The following is a 19,044-nucleotide window of genomic DNA, read 5'->3' as shown; positions in this document are numbered from 1 at the left end:
TAAAAAGAATATTCACCATAACTGAATATTTCAATTATTTTTTTGCTGTTTGCTTTATGGTTACACAAAGAGGTAACATTCAAATTGAAAGGGATATATGTGTTAGCTTTCCTTATAAACAACTGAGCTTTTCTGTTTATGAAATATTTATGAGGTATATATTTTTGGTAGTAATGTTTATACATTTTTTACGAACAAAATATTTAAGCTCTCTGATTTACAAAATGTGCTCAGAAATTTATTCATGTTTAGAAGGTCGGAAAATCTCGATTAATTTGAGACGTACATCTAGAAGAAAACAAAATTACATGCAACTTTTTCTCTATTACAGCTAAAAGGTTCACTGTCATGTATTCGGAGAGTGATTTGAAAGATCACTTTCTCATAACTCGATCTTCAGAATAGTTCAAAGGTGATAATTTCTGATCTAACCTCATTTCAACATATTCCCACGTTCTGTATCGATAACAAATTTTCCGATTATTTTTTTATTGCTGCAATAACTTTTAATAATTGATTGACTAATTTTTTATTTGTTCTCAACCATAATCTACATAGAAAATTGTCCTTTGACAGTAACAATTTGCTGCCTTATCTAATCATCTTTAAAAAAAACCACGACATAAGTATTGAAGAAAAATTAACATCCTTCAACTTTTAAAACTATTTTTTAAACTTCCTTTACGTCTAGAGAAATACTTATGGCGTGACGAAACTGAATAATAATTTGATCTTTTGTGAATACAATCGTATATATTGCATTGAAATAAGTATTTAAACTTCCGCACATTAGTGGACATGTTTGAAACTTTCCTTAAATATGGCGATATACACGATATTAATTCATTGTTCTCTTCTGTTTATTTGGGAAGCTGCATATTGTTCTGGAATAGAAGAGACGGGTAAGTACTGTAAAATGACACATTTACTAAAGACATGCATGTTAATAACATCTAGTGATAGTTATAAAAACGTTATTACTAAATTTTTGTTGTGTAGAAATGTTTTTTTCTGCCGTAGAAGCGGTAAATGCCAAGATTTGGGAATCTTGTCTGAATACATGAATAATTGAGGAAACGTCTTCAAGTGCAATGGGAAGACACGAAGAATTTTTCTGTCGAAAAACTTATTTGTCAGCATTCTAGAGAAAAAAATAGATCAGATTGTTCTTGTCTACCTTTTAACATTCTTTTCGTGTTTTAGTATTTCATATCATGTATTGTATTTGATTAACCCTTTGAAACACGTGTATTAACGCGAACAAATAATTAGCCTATTGTTGGACAAAAATCTATCGTATTAATATATTATATCGAAAGCAAAGTTCATGAGTTGTCCTGGTCGTATTAAAAGACACTAATTTATTGTAGTTCATGTCTTATAATGGATAAACGCATTAAAGGAACAAGTGATCCAGTTTAATTTGTTATTGAGTCCTTCCTTTTTAGATATGTTTTTGTTACAAAGCTACCGTTTTACTTCCTTATAGCCATTAATAGATCGAAATACCATATGTTCCCAGTTCGAATTTGGTCTTTTGTCATTTGTAATTTGTATTTCGTTATACCTTACATTAGCATTGAAGATACCTTATTTTAATAAGTGTCAAATTTGGGAAATGTTAGTATTGTCTTCTATTAAGGAAAAGATACTACCAATTTCCTTGTATGTTGGTAGTTATAATTTCAGAGTCGTGCCGGTCAGCGAATGATAGAATGGGTTTGAAAATCTAATTGTTTTGTATGTGGTTGATGTATTGTTCCCACATATTTATTCGAAGTACAAATACATTATTTTTAATGAAGATCAAAGAAAGATTAAACCCGAAGTTATTAGTAGAGGAATCTTGGTTCGGTTTAGTTCATCGTTGTAAATTTTGCAGTAATCACTGTTTGATGATGTGGAACAATAAGATGGCAATTATTTAAAACTAACAAGTACACGTGTTTTCCCCATGTTTATTGCATTGTTGTATAATTCGCATACCGTATCTTTGTGGCGTCTATTGAATACCTATATAGCATATGTGTCAACAAAAGCATTATGCTGCTAAGTTTATCAACACTCAATATAGGACCACAGAGTTACAGTGAAACTCTACTGTAAAACGTTATAAATTGAATTACGATAATAAATAATACAAAGATCTCTTAGAATACGTACATGTAATATCAACATTTATATCTTGTACAAAAGTAAAACAGTTGACCTTTCAGGCCTTTACACGCTGAACAATCCTCAAACACAGTTTAAAACATTACTCTATCTATGTTTAAAAAAGGGAATGGTAAATCTAGACAAAAAAGATATTGTTTTTAGCAAAGACAAATCAATCTTTGTTAAAACACTCTTTTTCTAACGATAAATCTCTAAAACTACCACCTTCCCCATATGTAATACATTTGTTGGACGCATTTTTCAATGGATAGTCGATAACCTTAGGAAACCAACTATGCCCGTATTCTTGTTCCTTTATTCGTATAAGGTAGGCTTTATCCATAGCAATTTTAAGAAGAAGTCAACTAACATCCGACAGCAATATCAGTCACATAAGTCGTTTCTTTCAACTGAAAGGATAGCCATGAATTTCTGTAAAGTTAACCATTACTTAGAAAAGCCTGTATATATATAAAATATTACATGTATTTGACCCTGTACAGAGTTGTTGCAACGTTTTTTTTTCTAAAGTCAAAGGGTGTTTACAATCCAAACACGAGGCTTTGGATGCGTTTTATTACATCCAGGACGGCCAAACGAACACACTTCAACCCTGCTCTTACTGCCAGATGGAAGTTAAGATGGCCACATTTTAATACTGATTCATAAAGAAGAAAAAGACACTAAGGTGGCAGTAAAAGATCTTAGAATGAATATAAAACTGACTTAATATGGCCGAAATGAAAAGGAACGAAAGATCAGAAAACACTTAACGGAAAACTAAAGATTAAGGAAACGCTACTCTACAAAAAACCGGAGCAAATTAAGGTGATCTTGACTGGTCAGTAGTTCCTTATACGCTTTAGACGTGTTTCTCTTATTGAAATACGTAAATGAGTCAAATGAGCTGATTATGCATCATAAAATAGCGGATTGGTTAGTGTTTCACGTTTAGACATCAACAAATTCCTAAACCACAAGTTCATCTAAGTTATCTTACCCTTAAACTTGACCGAGTGTGAATGTGAAAGGTTGGAAATAAAGATTCAGGACAAGGATCGACAAAACTGGTATTTGTTTAACAATATTGAAACATAGCATTATATATAACACTAAAAACTATGGCAAAAACAATATGAACCCCTTAAAAACATAGCAAGGGATGAACTAATGTGCACTGTAAGAGTAAGATTGAATATTTCATTATTTGTTTTGGTCCAGATTTATAAATGATCTCTTGCTGAATAGTTCAAAGTTTGGTCACTACCTCTTAATGTTTAAAATGGAAACAACACGTTATACATTTCATGTGTTCGAAGCGCTTTCCTCGACTTATTTTTATCAGGAACGCTCAAAGACAAATATTGTATACGAACCGAAACAGTTGAAGAGCTACAAGACCAAACAGACCTAAAAAAAAAAAAAAAAAAAAAAATAGCCAACTACATCTCAGGTCAACTTTGCCAGAAGGTTTTTTTTTATTATTTTTTATTATTTATCTTAGACAATCTTAGAAAGATTTGTGATAAATCATGTCAGTACCGAAGTTCTGACTACTGAGCTGACGATACCTTCGGGAACTGATAGTTTACCAGCAGAGGTATCAACGCAGTGCTGAATAAAATGAAAAAAAATACGTTATAAATTTCCGAAATAACTTCCCGTTCATAAATTAAGAAATTATAAAGAAACTAAGGTTCCCACTCCTCAATCATTTTTAAGAATCAGTTTTTTGTGTTTATGTTCTTTTTAGGAAGGTAAGGAAATTCCTGTACCAAGTCCATTTTCCATTCGTTTGATGTGTTTGAGATTTTAATTTTGCCATTTGTTAAGTCACTTTCCGTTGGGAATGTTCGTTGGAGTTTGGTATTTTCGTTATTTTAATCTGACCCAATTCTGTCTTCTGTTTCAGAAACATCAGTGAATACGCTTATCATCATATTTTTAATTGTCATGAGCAACATAAAGGCTGCCAAAGGTGGCACAGGGACTGCTTACCATAAGCCAGTATAAGAGTTCCTCCCGGGTATTGGTTGGATTTGTGTTGCTCAATTAACTTCTTAAGTGTTTTGTTGATCATTGCTTGCGTTTTCGTCTTTTTTCTTTCTTTCTTTCTGGCTTGGTTTGGTTTGTATTTTCTTCTACTGACAGATTGTGTTCTTGATATAAACTTACCTTTTATACTCCTTAAATTATTTAGATTAGAATTACTACTGAATTTATACAAAAATTACAGGAAGATAATAACAATCATTGAAACACAACAAATTAGAAAGTGATATTTTAACCATGAAATGAACGAAGTCTAAGAATTGCAAAATTTACTGTGTGCATTTTTTTAAAATCATTTCATTTTGTTCTTTTTGCATCATAAGTAAGATAATGGTAAGATAATTATATCGGCGTGTCAAATACAATATCTTATGTTAATTGTATACATGTAATCAAGGTAACAATAATCAAACAGGTAAAATGTTCAATCAAAAATTCGTTTTTATTTTGTGATTCATTCCCGCATGCAGTGTCTCAAAATACATAAACATAGTAAAATTGCAAATCAATCATTACACTGCAGAGGAAAACAGAATCGAACTTTTCCCAACAGACGATTAGGAATGGTTGGTAAAGATATCGCCATGTCAATTGAATAAGATTAAAATAAGTAATATGGTGGCATATTATCAAGCTAATAAAAATTTCTGTGTATTTGTCTGAAAAAAATATCAGTATATAAATATGCTCATATCTTTTTACATTTCCAATATAAGTTCTGTTGAATACATTTGGAAAAGATTCATTTTGAATTGCTCAGTCTTTTTTCATAGATCCGTCGTGTAGTGTTAAGTGTTTGAATGGTGGAACATGCCTCATTAATTCATGCAACTGTCCTAATGAAAATACAGGAAACATTTGTGAAATCAAAAGTAAGTTTTATTACATTAGAATTATAAATGGCTCATCTTTCTTCGGGGATCTAAATAACATAAATTTTTTAAAAAAAATCAACCTATAAAATACGACGGTTAATTACATTTGTTTTTTTATTACAAGAATATTACAGAATTAATTTTCAAAAGGGTAATGTTCCCTTCATTTCTAAAAAATTAATTTTGGAGAATCGACATGCAAAAAGTCTTTGTGTCACATATTCTCTTTAGCATTGAAACGTAAGTGGTAAGTTAATTTTAACGGCGTGTCAATGAAATATCTTATGTTAACTGTATACTAGTATAAAATAAAATTGAGATTGGAAATGGGGAATGCGTCAAAAAGACAACTACCCGAAAAAAAATCAGAAAACAGCCCAAGACCACCAACGGGTCGGGTCTTCAACACAGCAAGCATATCCCGCACACGGAGGCGGGCTTCATTAGTATGATGTGTTTTTACGGTTACAAAAATCAGGTGTAATGTTCATTCAAAAAGTTCGTTTTTATCTTGTGATTCATTCCCGCATTAAGTTTCTTAAAATACATAAACATAGTAAAATAACATATAAATCATTAAACTGCACAGGGTAACAAAATGGTACTTTCCCCCAATCGACGATTAGAGATGGTAAAGAGATCGTCAAGTCTTTTTGCATGAGATCCAAAAACGAGTATCATGGTGCCCTTTTATCAAGTTAATGAAATATATGTGGATGTGTCGGATAACATTGATCAGTACATAAGTATGCTCATGTTGTTTCACCTAACGAATATCAGTTCTGCAAAATACATTTGGAAAATATTTATTTGTATTGTTCAGTCTTATTTCGATAGATCTATGTAGTGTTCGGTGCTTAAATGGTGGAAAATGCATAATCAACGCATGCATCTGTCCCGATGAATATACAGGAAAATATTGTGAATACGAATGTAAGTTTAATCATGTCAGAATTACACATGACTCACGTGCTTTTCCTTGGTTCTAAATAAAGTTGACAAAAACAACTAGAGAGGTGATCTAGACTACGAAGTCACAGATACCCTTCTAGCAACAACTGCGAGATCACGATTTGGTTTCTATAGCAGCATACTTTAAAGTATATTAATATATTGTAAAAATTTTGCCATAGTTCAAAAGTAGTGTATAGGAATAACATTTGGTCACTATACATTTAAATATTCTTTAGAGCTATGAAGTGCAATTCAATATAAATATGAAAAAATAGTAGGGGTGCAGTAATGACTATAGAAACATTCCTTACTTAAATATTATCTTTTCTTTATCCAATTTCAAGGCATGTGCTCATCTGCATGCTGATGTTTAGACAAACAAACAATATAAACTGCAAATTCTATCGTGATTTCAGTTTTGGAAGGAATGAAAGAGTAAATTCATATAATAAAGAAAGTTTTGTAATTTTTTTCAGCAATCAAGTACCATAAAAAAAGTTTAAAAAAAATACCGAACTCCAAGGTAAATTAAAAAAATGCAAAAAAGAGGAAGTCTATAAAAACTGAAAAAAATAAACGCTATCAATCACCCAAACTTGTAAAAAAAACCAACTACACTGCAATATCCGAAAAAAAAATTGTGAGTTAAACCTAGTTATATAACTAGTTCCATAACTCTGGAACGGTTAAAGCGAAAAAAGAAAATCAAAGTGGACCAGTATTTAGTGGTCCAAAGCATTCTATCAATATTTTAATTAATTTCAAAAAGCTTTCTCTATTTATCATCTGCAAAACAAAAGTGTGACATACGGACAGACAATCAGATGGACATGAAAAGTCCTATATACCCCGACTTTGTAGAAAACAAACATTCTTATATAATATGATTGAGAAGAGAAGTTAATTTGAAATTTGTTTTATTATTGGTATCGAAAAATATAAGTTTCAAACAGGCCATTTTTTCTTTCATTTCTATAGACCATTGTTTCTTTGAGATTCAACATACAAAAGATCTTTGTGCCAAAATATTATTTTTAGCCTCGTAACGTAATTAGTTACTAACTTATAATGGCGTGTCAATACAAAGCAATTCGTTAATGATTCATTCCCGCATTCAGTGTCTCAAAATACATAAACATAGTAAAATTGCAAAAATTAATAATTTCAAACTCTACAGTCAAACAGATATATATATAGATTCAACCACTATATCGAGTGTAATACGATATTTATCCACTCGAGACAGTTAATTTTCAAATTTAAAACGCGAGACTCGCTGAGCGTTTTTTTTATATTTAAAATTCATCTTTTGAGAGTGGATAAATATCGTATTGCACAAGATTTGGTGGTGGAATCTGTTTCTCTAATGATTTTTAAACGATCTATGCAGACAAATTCGATACTTTCTTTCGAATGATCTGCAAAAAGATGTGTTCTTTCTATGTGACGTCATCAGGCATGGTCGCCTTTTTTCATGACGTCACAATAGGAAATTCAGAGGAAAGCAAGAAAATTTGATTTCATAATCAAATTTTGACCAATGCAGAACTGAGATCAAACGAACCACACTTTGATAAATAAAAATAATCAAGAGGTCAGAAAAGGATAAATCGTGTAAGAATTAGAGAAATATTTTTCCACACCGACGATAGGTGATGAACAGAGATCGTCATGTGAACGGAAGAACTCAATATAAAAAAGTTTTGCAACATAGAATCTCATATGATATTAGGAATGAACGGTGCAAATTTCAAGTACATGTAGTCATCACTTGGAATATTTTTTATCTAACAATTTCTTGCTTTTGATGTCTTTTCTTAACTACATGTATAAACCTTTTATTTATGAAATATCTAATTTTATTCACACTTTGGAAAAGTTATTGTTACTAAGTTATTTCATCTTTGAAGCTCGACAAAAGCATTTTTTATTACTTGAGTAAAGCTTTGTAGTCTGTGATCCTCTGAGTGGGATTTGATTTCCACTACTCATTAATTTTTTTAACGACAAAATCTCGAAATCCATCCTAAGCTTTAAATATCAGAATGAGCTGATTAGTATACATAGTTAGTCTATAATTATAAATTATGGGAACAAACGCTTTACCAAACCGAATCTTAAAAGTTAAAGACTTAGGGTTCTTTGTAAACCCTTTAACCCCTTTATATTTTTTTTAAATCGTAATATGAACAACCAAGTACCAAATTGAATATTTAATAGTTTCTGTAAATGTAATGTTTAAAAAATTTTGGAATTATTCGAAGTTTATCTCCACAGGGCTTAGACAGCCTTAGCCGTAGCTGGCACAACGTTTCGGAATATTTGGGTTTCAATGTACTTCAACTTCGTAGTTGATTTGGCCTTCCAACATTTTTGATTCGAGCATCACGGATGAGTTTGATGTTACCGATACACGCTTCTGGCGTACCAAAAGAGGGACGAAAGATACCAGAGGGACAGTCAAACTCATAGATCGAAAACAAACTGACAACGCCATGGCCAAAAATAAAAAGTCAAACAGACAAATAATAGTACAGATGACAAAACATAGAAAACAAAAGACTAAGCAACACGAACCCCACCAAAAACTGGGGGTGATCTCAGGTGCTCCGGAAGGGTAAGCAGATCCTGCTCCACATGTGGCACCCGTCGTGTTGCTTATGTTATTACAAATCCGGTAAATAGTCTAATTCGGTAGGTCACATTCGTGAAAAGGGAAAGGTATTGTAGTTACGACATAAGGAACATATCCGATATCATCTGTGAAACGGTTATTCCATAACGGTCAACCAACTCGTGATGGCGTCCGTAAAATTTACGAAGGGATGATACAATTCTTTTAATTTATCCCTTAAAAATTTGGATATGGAACGTTGCTGTAGGATTTTAACATAATACTGTATCTCCATTTCTGTTGTGATTCTTTTTAATAGAAAAAGAATATCATCTGAGATACCTGCAGAATCAAAAATTCTCTTCTGTATACTTAAATTGTCAACTTCATTGAATACTTTGAAATGATTCTAAAACACTTTCATTAAAGATCGGGACACTTATTTCGTTTGTTAAATACTCTGTTCATCATCTTCCAAAATGCCGCTTGAAACTTTTTGTTGACAATTTGTATTTGTCCTTTTTATTGATCGATCGTAATCTTAACCGTATTTATCGAATGTATTTTTAGTTTCGTTAGTTTTACTATATCTGAATCGACTGCGAGGTAAGCTAAATTCTGTTCGTTGTGATTACATTTTTGACAAACCAGGGGTTCAAGTTTGGATTGCAGTAATTCTTTTACCGTCAATGTTATTCTCAAAGAAGCAATGAACCACGAGTTGTTTTATTGTTAAGTGTAATGGAACTTTATTGGCAGATATGTATGCAAAGTCGGATGTTATATAAGACGCCTAATTGCATAGAGAATAATTGAGAAAAAAAGAAATTTAAATTTGTTTCAAGTATTATTTTCCCAACTAGGTCATTGAAATAGTTCATAGGAATGTATTTTTAAATATACATATACATATATGTGTGTGGGTTTTTTTTGGGGGAATATTTAGATTTGGATAGACAACCATTAAGAGAAATTAAATTTGCTACGGCAAATAGAAATTTGAATTTGTATCAAGTATTATTTTACCCACTAGGTCATTGAAATAGTTCATAGGAATGTATTTTTTAAATATACATATACATATATGTGTGTGTTTTTTGTTGTTGGAATATTTAGATTTGGATAGACAACCATTAAGAGAAATTAAATTTACTACAGCAAATGAGACTAGTAATTTTAGTGTACCGTACTTCAAAAAAGTTGTCAACAAAGACTCTCTGTATCTTACCGTCTCTAAAGGATGTCCACGTAATGTAACACTTTTGCAAAAAATAGTCAACCGTACAATTGAACTCATAATGGAAACTAGAAATACCACTGATACAATAATTAATATAAATGATTCAAGTATGTTCAGGATCAGTGTGAGTTGCCTTCACTTTCACAACATTTCTATCAGCTGGAAAGGAGGTGTTTTTAAATTTGGAACAATACATTTGTTTGATAACAAACTTTTGCGAAAAACAGTACAAAATTATTCACAAAAGGGAACTATGTATCAAGCAATATTTTCTTCTGGAGTAAATACAGAATGGACATTATACGAAGCAGGTAAGTCATGTAATTATTAAGATAATTTGTCGGTTTTCTATGAATTAAGAGTCGAGCGATTACCTGCTCCTCTATTTTACTGCAATTGACTCGTTAAAATATGTTCCTTGAATAGAGAACACGATTAAATTCTGGCTCGAAGGTCAAGTAATCTTAACCTCTTACTTTAACAGAAAGGTCAACATTTGTTAGATCTTCATTTAATGCAATACATGTTTTTTTTTCAAAACCATTCTGATAAGACGATGTTAACTGAAATCGTATGGTTACTGTTGTCTTTGGTACTATAAGAGCGTACTATCCTGTGTACTTTGCATATTTGGAAAAGAATTTTTTTTTTAAATTACCCAGATTAACGCTCGATCTTGAAAGCGAACCAGGAAAAAATGTCGCGCATTTACTTTCTGAATCATTCAATATGTTGATGATGCTAAACCCGCACTCGATGCCCTTGCATCTTCGTCATCCTGGCCGTCTTAACAAAAGTAGATGAAACTGATTTAAAGACATACCTGGAATAAATAGAAACTTATAAAGACGACAAAATTATACGAAAAGGAAGAGATGTGAAATGAAGGTAAATGTTCACAAAGGAGAATGAGTTTTCCTTACTGACACGTTCACCCTTAAAGATGACATCAAGACAATGGAGGGAAATGCTGCCATGTACGAAAATGTGGCGGATACGGGAAATGTATGGATACGATGGACAATTTGAATTAAAACATTATCAATAAAATATTCAAAACTTTCTAAATAAAAAGGTTACCCTGTTCATTAACATTTGAAAGGTGGCAGGAGCATAATTATTCAATTGCTTAAGACATGACTTTATTGAGTTTATACTGATACAATCATAATGGTGTTATAAATATTTTTTTTTATCTTTTTTAGTAAAAGGAACTTAAAATTTTAATAGATCACATTTACTATCATAATTGGAATGGCCCTTTTTTTTTATCTATCTAATCATAAATTTTAGGACAGCTAAGGTTGCAACTGGCTTTTTAGTGCAGTCTTTTCCCTCTCAAAATATGCTTTTTAGCATATATATGGCGTTTTGTTGATTTTGTTTTCGCCAAATGGCGTTCTAACTAGTCTTGAACTCAACTTCATATGGACCCTAATATATGGCTTGGAAAGAATGACCAGGGCAATAGTACCAAAACTTTATCACTGGGGCAGAATGATACTCTACCTGATATTTCTGTCATACCTCTGTTTCGTTTTGCACCAAAGGACAGCATAAAAAGCACGCATATTTTTGAAAGAAAAAAAAAAAAACGTTTGACTTTCAGGAAAAACAAATTTTGGGACCAAAATAGCAATAACATGGCCTCCGTTCCGTATTCAACAAAGTTGTTGTCGTACGTTGGCTGCTCTAAAACCAACGGGCCAAACAAAATGCAAAGATATCAATTTGTCTATAATACCTTCTCTATTAAGGAGTTCATTTTCCTTTGTTTAATTTCAACTGGATGCCTGATTATATTTTAATGGCTAAATTATTCAGATAACGAACTTCCAACAAAGTTAAATTATAACTTATCAAGTTGTATCATATATGTTTGTATAGAAAATCAATGAGTAAATTTGCTAAGTTTCCAAGGAGGACAGAAAACTTATTATAAGGCAAATCATTACTAGAATTGGTAATCCAAAAACAAGTGAACATTTTATAATTTCTTACAGAACTTTACCTTCAGGTCTGGAGTTGCCATCCCTGGCTTAATAAACAATTATTATATCATAATAAAAAAAATCTTATTCTGGCATAATACACGTAGGACAAGTATCAACAGGTAAACAATTAAAGTTGAATCAATAACAACTTCATCGAATCGAATTGCGTATGATACAATAGCAATGACCAGTCGATATTTTGTTAACTCTAAGCAGCCATTAAAAAACGCCTAAATGAAGGCGCACTAGAACGATATTCCAGAGAAGCCATATATCCCAGTGAGCGAATACTCTAGACGGTCGGACCACAATCCCGATGGCTTCGGTCGTATGAAAGTCCTTATAATTGACCAGAGTAATCACTGCTTTGATACTCAAAAATTGGATAAAGGAACTCAACGTTCTCCACCAAGATAAGCTGTATTCTTGAGTTAGTATTGATGGAATTGATGGGATGTTCATTGGGACATTAAGATACACAATCAATGTGTATAAATTGTGCTATACGTCAATGAGACTGTGTACCAATTATTGAAATAAATTAACAAACGCCATCAAGAGGGTAAAATAAAGCCTTCAACAATAGTTAGGTGTCAAGCTGTAAATCGTTCCTAAGTATGCACACAATTATACAAGAGACAACAAAAACTTTTCATAATGTATCATTTCATTATGCATAGTAAATGGTTATACTTGTATATATTAAGCACATGTTTTAAACTACTAGCACACGAACAAGGCTATAAAAAAGAGCGAATGAAACACTCTGTTCAGGAGTATGATCGTCATAATAAAATGATTGATTATTACAGTTTCTGTTTCTCAAGTAACACTATTTTACCATGACATGGATCCCAAATTTTAAAAATCCTATTCTAATTTTGTCATGCTCCTGGTCTTAAACCTTTCTGAAAGATGACTTGTTTGGCAGTAATGCAGCCAGAACAGGAGATGGGTATTGTATCGGCACACTTTATATAAGAAATTTGTAGATAAAGCGTAGTTTTATAAGAAGATGAAGTAGACCTTTCCATTGGGGAAATAAGAGTCATAAATTTTAATATTATTGCAACATTTTACCGATCATTTTTGAAGATTTTGGAGAAGATCTAAATGATTTTTGAGAATCCACATCTGATGGCACCTTATGTTGAGTATACGTCATTACGTGTACCTCATCACAATACTTTTACCGTATAAAGAACGTTTATAGTATTTTTGAAAGATATTCAAAAATATAGGCGAGCCCGCCATATCGTTCTTTATGTTGATTTATGTGAAGTTTTGGAATAAAAAACCGACAAAAACACGTGCATGCACAATGTAGAGACTAATAGTTATCACAATCAGGCTTCAGATTAACTTTCTTTACTAGGGTGGTGTTAATTAGATGTGAATACTAAAGCTCTGCCCTTTACTTTCTAAATTTGGTAGAGTAAATCCTTTTGTTAAAACATGATAAGGTAGATACAAATATCTTGTTTTCGGCAAAGACAAATCATACTTTGTAAAATAACCACTTTGATTCAAACAAAAACTTCCCTGAAATTAGAGTTAAAAAGATGCTGGATTTTTTTTGTTGACCACGTATAACGTTTGATGGACATATTTCTCAACAAAGAGTTGACATTCCATAGGACAAAACACAAATTATCGGTTGTTATTCATGACCATTAAGAATGACAATCTACTGTAGTTTTTTCCTGTCATCGTTTTGCTTTTTTTGTTAAACGTTTCTTTATATATATCTGGTATGAAAATATTGCATAATACTCTCTACAGATCCATGTGCAGCTTGAAGTATTAAACTATTTCAATTTAAAATTCATTTGTAGATGCTGACAATTCCAGCGTCAGTCTTAAATCCTCCTCGGGTCAAATATATCAAGTTTGTCCAATTTTTGAAGAAAGGAAAGAATTTCGTGTCACTGTTCTCAACATAAGTTCACGGTGCAGACAACAATTGGAGATGGCGACAGAATGCACAAATGACCGCTTAATAGTGAAATCTAATTGTTCTGCTATTAGAGGTATTTACTTGCATTTTTCGATTTTGAACTTTCAAGTAAGTTTGATAACGAATGGCATACATGGCAAACTGGCAACATTCAGATTGGCTGTTTAAATTAAGAGCAGCAATATTGCTAGCATTTAAAAAAAAATATGATAATTTTTAAGTTTACGTGTCTGAGCATTAGAAAAATAAGGAGCAATCAAAGATTAACTTTAAGTAGATCTTTCATCAATAAATATTAACTCAGTAATATGTCTTTTGTATATTGCTAACTATATATTCACGATTATGTAAGGTTTATTTTAAAAATTGTCATAATAAAATGTTATCTAGTTTTCGATGGTCCGTCACTGTACTTTAAATTAGATACTATAATACTATCGATTCCAAACACATTTCGCCGGAGTATTTTAAACACAATTTTTCCATGTCAATCGATACCGTTCACAAACATCTTTCTCAACATATAAAAATAAGAAGATGAGGTATGATTGCCAATGAGACAACTCTCCACAAGAGACCAAATGACACAGATATTAACAACTATAGGTCACCGTACGGCCTTCAACAATGAGAAAAGCCCATACCGCATAGTCAGCTATAAAAGGCCCCGAAATGACAAATGTGAAACAATCCAAACGAAAAAATTAACGGTCCCATTTATGACAACAACAAAAAACAGATACAACAGACAGAGACCAACGACAACCACTGAATTGCATGCTCCTGATTTTGAATAGACACATACATAATTTGGTGGGGTTAAACATGTTTGTGATCCTTCGACCCTCTCCTTACCAATAGTATAACAACACAACATAAGAATATGCCAAAATACAGTTGGAAATGGCTTGACTCATACAATCGGCTGGCGGCAGGAGAATTTTTACCGAATTGACCATTTTTTTCATCTGTTCGTACGCATGCCTATTTGTTTTCGGCGGCTATGCTGCGCGAAAATTTATTTTCACTTTGTACACATTTGAATTCTCAACTAACCTGCATTTCATTTTGCAGAGTATACATTTTCATCCTGACTTGTGCAAAGTCACCTATTTTCAGTTCATACGAGGCCAATTTATCAAGTCATTCATTTTCAAAATCTCCCCCCCCCCCCGCAAATTCGAAATCAAAATGGTCGTCCCCCTACTGAAAGGACATCATCAATAGTTTGAGAAAAGTATGATCATAAACACAATTACCGTAAAAACTAGGATTATACTGGTACATCATGCTTAAATAACTAACTGAATTATGTCGAAAGTCTTAGAGAAAAGGATTATACATTCTTTACATGCCTATCCCAAGTCAGGATCGAGCAGGTATTTGAGTTGCTACCGTTGGTTCATGTCTGTCATATTTTTTTGGTAAACTGTTTTGTTATAAATGAGGCCGTTAGTTATCTCGAATGAATTGTTTCAAATTTTTCATACGGGGTCTTTTATAGCCGACCATACGGTATGAGTTTTTCTCATTGTTGAAAGCTGTACGGTTGCCTATAACTGCTTACTTCCACGTCATTTGAACTTTGATAGACAGTTGTCACATTTGCAATCATACCACTTCTCCTTATTTTTATATAATACAACAAGTATTACGTAAAATGAACATTATCAATTGTCCATGTAAATGAGGTATGGTCAGATGAACTCTGCCACAAAAACATGTACATCTTGCTATTATTCCATACACCAAATATTTATGACCAACTACTTATAGTATCTGATACGGACTTGACCACTGAAACTTAACCTTGTTCATTGATCCATGAAATGAGGTCGAGGACAGGTTAACCATGTCTGACGGAAATGTAGACCTTGCAAAGATACCATATATTAGTATCCAAATTAAGTTATCCTAGAACTCATGATAAGTGAGACTTTCACATGACGAAGACAAGCTATACAGTTTCTAGCAGTCACTGAACCATGAAAATGAGGTCAAGGACAGTGATTATATGACAGACGGGAACTTCGCAACACAATGGTTTTATATACAAAATGTGAATTAACTCCTTTAATATAAAGCTATACAAATGGTTTACTGCGTTGCCGCTGCCACCATCAGATTGTATTATGTATGCCTCTCATTCTGCGACCTGCGTCGAATGCGATTTAAAAAAAAAACTGAAATTAGCTCTCTAGCCCAGACCTGATCGGTTGTCTTTCAACTTAACAGTAGACAATGAAACGTACTAGCTACCAGTTTTTCTACGTTGTATCAATCTGATTAAAATTATGATCTATATTAACTCGCATGCTCGTATATATAAGCTCATAATTATGAGTATAACGAAATCAGAGAACTATATTTTAATTAGATTGATGTTGTTGACTAGTGTTTGTAAAATATATCGATGCTGTACATAACCCTCTTTATGAAGATAATCTTTGACTTCATGTCAATTGTAGGCCAATTTATGATCAATAAGTCATATAAGTGTGTAAGATGGAGTGATTATACTGTTTCTAATTGTCATTTATCAACTTCAACAGACAACCCTCCCCCTTTTTCATCGCTTCCAGTATTTCTGATTTCTATACGGCATAAATTTACTAAGACCTGCTAATTCAATCCATTCTGCGTTAATATTACACCATTTTTTTTTTAACTAAGTACAATTTAATATGTTTCAATACTCATTAAAAGAAAATTGGATATTTACCCAGAAAATCATTACGAACACCGTCTATCAAATGTTGGAAAAAATAACATTTTGGGAGGGCAACTTATAAATGTTAATATCTTAAAAAAAACATCTCTAGAGATCACTTGTATCGAATCTTATGTAAAAATTTCGAATATCAGTATTTCGATGAGGCTTGTTCTCCTCTTTTTAATTATATAAAATACAGCCGTGTGTCATTCCGTTAACCCAAATCGATCAAATTTGTTGACTGAACACCATACTTGTATCTACGTTGGCTATTCTTTTTTATGAAACAAAGCAGTATCAATTCTTTCAATTTGTCTTTTAGTTTGGAATGGGGAATAGGGTAGAAAAGACAAATGTTTTAATACTATTGCAAGAAGAAAGAGACTTAGATTGTATATACTCTAACAGTTCTTTCGAATGTTTAAGTATCCACAATTGATTCACGCCACCCTTAGTAAAGAAGTAGGGCTAATTTTCGATGAATGTGATTTGATGTTTGTGACATTCAAGAAGTTGTTGAGACCTCCTGGAATTCGAATACTAAAGAGTCTATATAAAATACTTCAACCATTTTCAACAACTTTACATATCTAACTAAAAGTAAATATATAATTATTCAGCGCTAAATATTGCTGTAGAGGACAAAACTGTAAAAATTATATGTGTTGTATAGAAAGATATCTTTAATTAAACGAATTCAGTTGAAACATAAAGACAATTTATTAATTTATTTCTAATATAATTTTTGTTTCGGTGAAAACGGCCCTTCTTATATCTTTTTGGACATTAACACACTTTTGCTAAAATCTATCAACATTGCAGTTTTGTGTAAAAAACATTTATTATTTGGTCGAATCTTCGAAATGACGCTAAAAGTTTGTTAAAACCTTGAAGAACACAGATGAATCGAAAACGGTGAATTTGAGTAAAATTAATATTGTTATGAGAGTGGCCATGGTGTGACCTATATTTAGAGAAAACAAAACTCTCCCTATTTTTGAACTTATTATTTGGGGATTGGAAGTAAAACTAGAGCTTATGCCTTAGACGAGAAAAAATCTGATTGATAAATACGACGATTTTGAATAAGTTTTGGAAATTGATATTTTCATAACTTACGCCATTCTTAAGTTTGATTGTTTGCCACAAGTTTATTTAGAGTATTTAACACTTCGCAATTTTGCGATACCTCCGGTGATGGAAATTTTGATTGCTACATGTATAAAAAAAAGAACTATTATGATATTGTATATTTATCATTCTATGTCGTTTAACTTTTTTCTTGTCCCCCTGAAAATACGTACATATGTGTTACCAACGCGGAAATCACTATGTGATCCGTGTAAACTCATCGAACCTTTAAACAAACTTATTAGTAAAGGTTATCTTACCAATGTTGTAATTAGATCTTTGAATATAGTTACATTGGCACAAATATCGATTTTGTCATCAGCAAATTAAAACATAACAAAATTTTTATTCTTTTCAAACGTTTTTTTTTTTATGTATAAATACATATCCACGTTCATTTTCTATATAGAGATTACTATATCTATATATAACATAGTCAGCAGGGTTTAAGAACATCCGTTGTTCGACCTGTTAGTCAAATGCGTTTTGTTTAAATATATTTTTTCACTTTTTTGGTCTTTTGGAAAATGTTGTTTGTGCTGTATTTAGACCCCTCTCCCTAAAAATTTGTTTGACATGCACACGTATAAAAATTGCGGTTTTTATCCAACGCAATCATAGGTTTGAACGTTGTGTTCAATTCAGACTTGTTTATATTTTTTGTTTGGGCTTGTATTATATTTTCCTTCGGGTTTATATGATCCGTTCATCCTATTTCGACTCCTCAAAATTCAAGAGTCTATCCTAAATTGAGGTAAATTATATGGCCTTCCAAATACCGTTTCGATCCCTAACATCACTGAAGAGACATTAATTGGATATGGTGTACAAATACTTGCACCTCATGTTTGTGGTATACCATCTTTTCCGCAAGTTTATTGTTTTCTGTTTGGTATTAAATTAATATTAAGATCCATTTTGTTACATCTGGTGATCAATTTATTTGGCAATCGCCAATGGCAGTCAGCAGGGTTTAAGAACATCCGTTGTTCGACCTGTTAGTCAAATGCGTTTTGTTAGAATATATTTTTTTCACTTTTTTGGTCTTTTGGAAAATGTTTGTGCTGTATTTAGACCCCTCTCCCTAGAAATTTGTTTTACATGCACACGTATAAAAATTGCGGTTTTTTATCCAATGCAATCATAGGTTTGAACGTTGTTTTCAATTTAGACTTTTTAATATTTTTTGTTTGGGCTTGTATTATATTTTCCTTCGGGTTTATATGATCCGTTCATCCTATTTCGACTCCTCAAAATTCAAGAGTCTATCCTAAATTGAGGTAAATTATATGGCCTTCCAAATACCATTTCGATCCCTAACATCACTGAAGAGACATTAATTGTCGATATCCGGATA

At 32.1% G+C, this 19,044-nt stretch overlaps 1 protein-coding gene across 2 annotated transcripts in view; it reads left to right on the top strand.

Annotated features, from left to right (window-relative positions):
• The first annotated feature begins 691 nt into the window (after positions 1–691).
• Positions 692–19,044, top strand: part of LOC127710124 (uncharacterized) — a 35,106-nt gene continuing 16,753 nt past the window's right edge. The window contains exons 1-5 of one of the 2 annotated variants that reach the window (XM_052215874.1): positions 692–902; positions 4,983–5,081; positions 5,922–6,017; positions 9,769–10,203; positions 13,722–13,916. In XM_052215874.1, coding sequence (XP_052071834.1) covers positions 821–902; positions 4,983–5,081; positions 5,922–6,017; positions 9,769–10,203; positions 13,722–13,916 — 907 coding nt within the window. In that variant the 5' untranslated portion in view covers positions 692–820. The remainder of the gene's footprint in view (positions 903–4,982; positions 5,082–5,921; positions 6,018–9,768; positions 10,204–13,721; positions 13,917–19,044) is intronic. The other variant, XM_052215873.1, reaches the window with a different exon arrangement.

The sequence above is a fragment of the Mytilus californianus genome, unplaced genomic scaffold (assembly GCF_021869535.1).
Source record: "Mytilus californianus isolate M0D057914Y unplaced genomic scaffold, xbMytCali1.0.p SCAF_7, whole genome shotgun sequence".
NCBI classification, from domain to species: domain Eukaryota; kingdom Metazoa; phylum Mollusca; class Bivalvia; order Mytilida; family Mytilidae; genus Mytilus; species Mytilus californianus.
The sequence above is the reverse complement of the archived record's forward strand: the minus strand, read 5'-3'. Positions and strand labels throughout refer to the sequence as shown.